The following is a 4227-nucleotide window of genomic DNA, read 5'->3' as shown; positions in this document are numbered from 1 at the left end:
GGGGGGGGGGGGGGGGGCGGTAATTTGCTTTTCCTGAACAAAGGGCTTCAAGATGTAAATGTATCACTCCTTACTCTTTAGGAAACATTTAATGAGAGCTGGAAATAGTTTGAAGATTGCTGAGTTCCTTGCAGTATCACTGGGAGCTAGATACTTTGAGTTATAATCCCAATTCACAAACCAATGGCCTTGTCACAACCTCTCTGGATCAGCCTACACATCTTTAACATGAGGGTTAACAGGGATAATTAGCTGATATTTGGAAAATGCGCTGAAGAGGAAAATGCTATAATAGTCACTTATTTCCGTCAGGTTCTAGAGGCAATGCCTAGTTAGTCTTCCTAATTTATGACTGCGGTTTATATTTTTTCCACAAGGTGACTTTTAAAAAAAATTAAAATGGAGTACTTTTTTCTTAATTTACAATTGAATTAACATAGCCTCCTGTAACGTATTAGTCTTCATTATTAATATATTCACTAATATGAGAGTTACCATATTTCTGAAGCTTCCCATATAAATCTGGAGTGAGATACACCAAAGCAGCAAATGTGGAGTTCACAGCTTGATCAACAGTGGAACCAGCAACTATATCTGTCTTTGGGGTCTGTTTTTTACATGCCTGTATAAGTCCTTTGAAAAGCTCAGAATTTTGCCCACAGAAATCCTGGGCAGGATCTGATTTTGCAAATTCGATGAGAAAGTACCGACAGTCGTCTGCATGGCAGTTCTTAGTCTGGAAAGAATGTCGAAACATATTTACTTAATATCAGTTTAAAAATCCTTGCACCTCTGTTTCATACACAAGAAATTCACACTTCAGGCAAACATTACAGTGAAAAGCTAGAAATAAAAGGCACAAAACAGGAGGTGGCAATCGCAGCACAGCAGTGTACGTTTAGGGATGCACCAGCTCATTAAGCCTGAATAAAAAACCCTCTCATGCAAGTTTTCATTTCTATGAAACAAAAGCAGTGGCCTAAATACCTCTTTTTTATTTTGGCGCAGCTGACTGTGTTCAGTCGTTCTCAAACTTGCCTCGGGACACATCTGATGCCTGAAGACAGGCTTCCATAATGGAGAATTAAGAACTGGGGTCACTTTTGAAGGAGGCAACTCTACTTCGCAACCAGCATCTACAAAAAGAGTAAAGACAAACAATTTGTGTCAATTGCTAAATATCCGTGTTCAGTTTCACAGGTGTATGGAAGTCAGCACGTTTTAAATACACACTGAGGAAGACGAAATGAACAGCACACACTGAACAACTAATTTCTTAGATGGCCAACTCATGACGATTTAGTGTTGTGTATGAAACAGACATCACACCACTTCTTTATGACCTCATAATCATAATAAAAGTGCTTTCATTAATGCAGACTCACTGCTCAATTCCACCAATATGGGATATTTATGCAGGCACTTTTATGTAAGCGCTTATATTGTGCTCAAGATCATAGTAGATAAAGCACTTCAAGCTAGATAAAGGGCCACTATTTCACCTACCCCCGGCCTATAACACGCAAAAAAGATATATAAAAACAAGGGAGAAGATTTCAAAAGCAAGAGCTCCTAATTTAGGAACCTAACTTCATACCTGAGCATCTGCCTGATTTTTATCAAAGTGCTGAGTATCTAAAAAGCTTCCACCTGCCCATAAGAGCTGTTCTGTCCCCAGCACTTCGCAGAAATGAAGCAAATGCCTAAATATAGATTTAGGAATATAATATCAGGCTCTTATTTTTGGAAATCTTAACCAAGAAACCAGCATGCGTATGTACATACGATTGTATCCCTCTCCCCGAACTACTGCATGCTGCTTATCTTCAGAGACCCAAATCCTGAAGAAGTTTGACTGTATTTATGTGAGTGGCCCAAGTGAATTCACGGAGTCACCACAGACATTAGTGTTAAGAGTAGCTCAGTCTCCAAGTCCATTTACCTCAGGGCTCTTGAAACTGGCAAGAGTGCCAACAGTGGCAATGATTTCTGTAATGTTTCCAATGAGCAGCTGTACAGGACAAACTTGTTACATATATGCCAGTTAAAAATCAACAGAGTATAACAAATTGCGGTTGATGGGCTATAACTAACAACCTAACAAACCTCTACTTTCAAATCTGAGAGGGACAGGAGATAGTCTATATTCACGTATGGGAGTCAGAACTTTTGAGATACGGCACACGAATCTATCATGGCAAAGCTGCTAGAGCACCTAATTCCACTTACCCCAGAGGGATTTCAGTGCCATACTCCGAGAAGCCAAGCGCCCCATCAACCTGGATACAAGAAGCTGTAAATCCAAGCCCCATGAAACGGCGACATCTGGCAAGCCATAAGCAGTGACGGAGAACTTGTAGCCCCACTCATTATTACTGGTGTCGGAGCGAAAGACGAACTGCAGCCGTGGGCCAGCCTTAAAGGTCACTTTCTACAGAGCAACAAAACAGTAATTTTGCCAAATGTACATGACAAGAAGTTTCAGGGTTATGGATTTCCTTCAGCAACTGTGTTTCAATATGCTCATGCTTTCTCAGGATAGGTTAAAGTTGCCCGCTAACCTGACTGAAAAGCCCACAGCAATTAAAGGTTGAAACTTTCTATTAAAAAACTGAATTGGAAGTTTCAGCTTGCAACTAAAACTTTTGAAGCTAAAAACATGTCATGCACAGAAAGTGCCATATTCTATGATAAAGATTCTGATCGGTTACAGAGAAATACTAAATGAAGTCGGTTTGCCATCTTAAGATTTAGCTAACATTACTGGGCGTAGGGGTTCAGTTGACCTGCAGCAAATGTGAATTTCTTTTTTGTCGGCTTGCTGTGGGTTAATTAGATGGTAGGAATTAGGAAGGGTCTCTTAAGCCATATATATATTGTACAGCATTTTAAAACTCACTCACCTTGGGCCACTTCTCAGTCCCAACCTTTGTGTCGTAACGAGTTTTTGCACCTCTGGCATCAGTAAATTCCAGATAATCATACCTGCGGAAATTGCAACTCATTACTTTCACATTTTAATTTTTAAACACTTGGAGGGAGTTTACTTTGAAAATGTCTCAATTCCTCCCTCACCTTCCCTCTATCAAGTCCCAAATGCAGTGCAGCAGCATTCTTTTTAGAGCCATATTTATTGTTTTAGAGGACTGCATAAACATTTCATGCTTTCATACAACATCTCCAGAACATATACAGACATTTCAGCAGCAGAGCTTCCTGATCCTCAGTACTGAGTTATGGATGCTAAACATTTCTCAGCTACATGCCCTATGGAAACAATACTCTGGCAAGTTACAACAGGAACAAACTTTGAAACAGCTATGTCCAAGTGGGGTAATGTCAAAGTGCAGTAGGCATGCAATGGGCGCTCACAGCAGAAATACAAGAGCAAGCGATGTCCATGGAAGCAGAGCCAGGACACTCAGGGCCCATGGATAGAATATGTCTGTACTCTTTACCTAGGACCTCACCTCTGTCAAGTCTCTTTAAGCAGTAAGGCAAAGAAGGGTACAGGATAGGGTAAGTAGGTTGAGGGAGAAGTTAAAACAAGACACTGGGGACATGATTTTCCCATTTGCAAATAGATTTTGGAATTCTAAGTGGTACAAGGTTAAGTTACCTCCTTTCTGTTTCACATTTTTCATCAAACTCCACCTCAAAGTAAGTTGCTCCATGACAAAGGAAGACTGAGACCACATGGCAATTATTTTCATAGTTGTGAGGAGATTCCATTGTCCATGTTCGCAGTGCCACAGGTTGTTCTTGCTGCCAGCTTTCCATTTCCATCTGCACAATCAAACACAAACATCACCTTTCAGTTTACAGGATACAAATGTAATGTACTATAAATATAAAGATTTCAGCACTAGATTATTTTACAATCGAGTCTCAGACATACTGTAAGCACTTATCCTTCGATTTAGCAGCAAACTCATTCAGCCCTGCAAGCCAGGTTCACAGATGCTAGGGTTGGAAGGGACTTCAGTGAGTCTAACCCGCTGCCCTGGGCAGGAAAGAGCACTGGGGTCAGATGACCCCAGCTAGGTGCTTGTCCAGTCTCCTCTTGAAGACCCCCAGGGTAGGGGAGAGCACCACCTCCCTTGGAAGCCCATTCCAGATTCTGGCAACTCTGACTGTGAAGAAGTTCTTTCTAATGTCCACCCTAAATCTGCTCTCCATCAATATGTGGCCATTGTTCCTAGTTACTCTGGGGGGCGCCCTAGTAAA

General features: G+C 41.1%; 1 protein-coding gene across 1 annotated transcript in view; it reads right to left on the bottom strand.

Moving 5' to 3' along the window:
• ZZEF1 (zinc finger ZZ-type and EF-hand domain containing 1) overlaps positions 1–4227 on the bottom strand; it is a 120678-nt gene that overhangs the window by 64022 nt on the left and 52429 nt on the right. The window contains exons 23-27 of the mRNA XM_019511321.1: positions 3620–3786; positions 2904–2985; positions 2230–2431; positions 988–1136; positions 496–736 (exon numbers count right to left, since the gene is read on the bottom strand). Coding sequence (XP_019366866.1) covers positions 496–736; positions 988–1136; positions 2230–2431; positions 2904–2985; positions 3620–3786 — 841 coding nt within the window. The remainder of the gene's footprint in view (positions 1–495; positions 737–987; positions 1137–2229; positions 2432–2903; positions 2986–3619; positions 3787–4227) is intronic.

The sequence above is a fragment of the Gavialis gangeticus genome, unplaced genomic scaffold, assembly GCF_001723915.1.
Source record: "Gavialis gangeticus isolate Ggan-Ray unplaced genomic scaffold, GavGan_comp1, whole genome shotgun sequence".
NCBI lineage: Eukaryota > Metazoa > Chordata > Crocodylia > Gavialidae > Gavialis > Gavialis gangeticus.
Note: the sequence above shows the minus strand (reverse complement) of the source record. Positions and strands in the feature narration are given on the sequence as shown.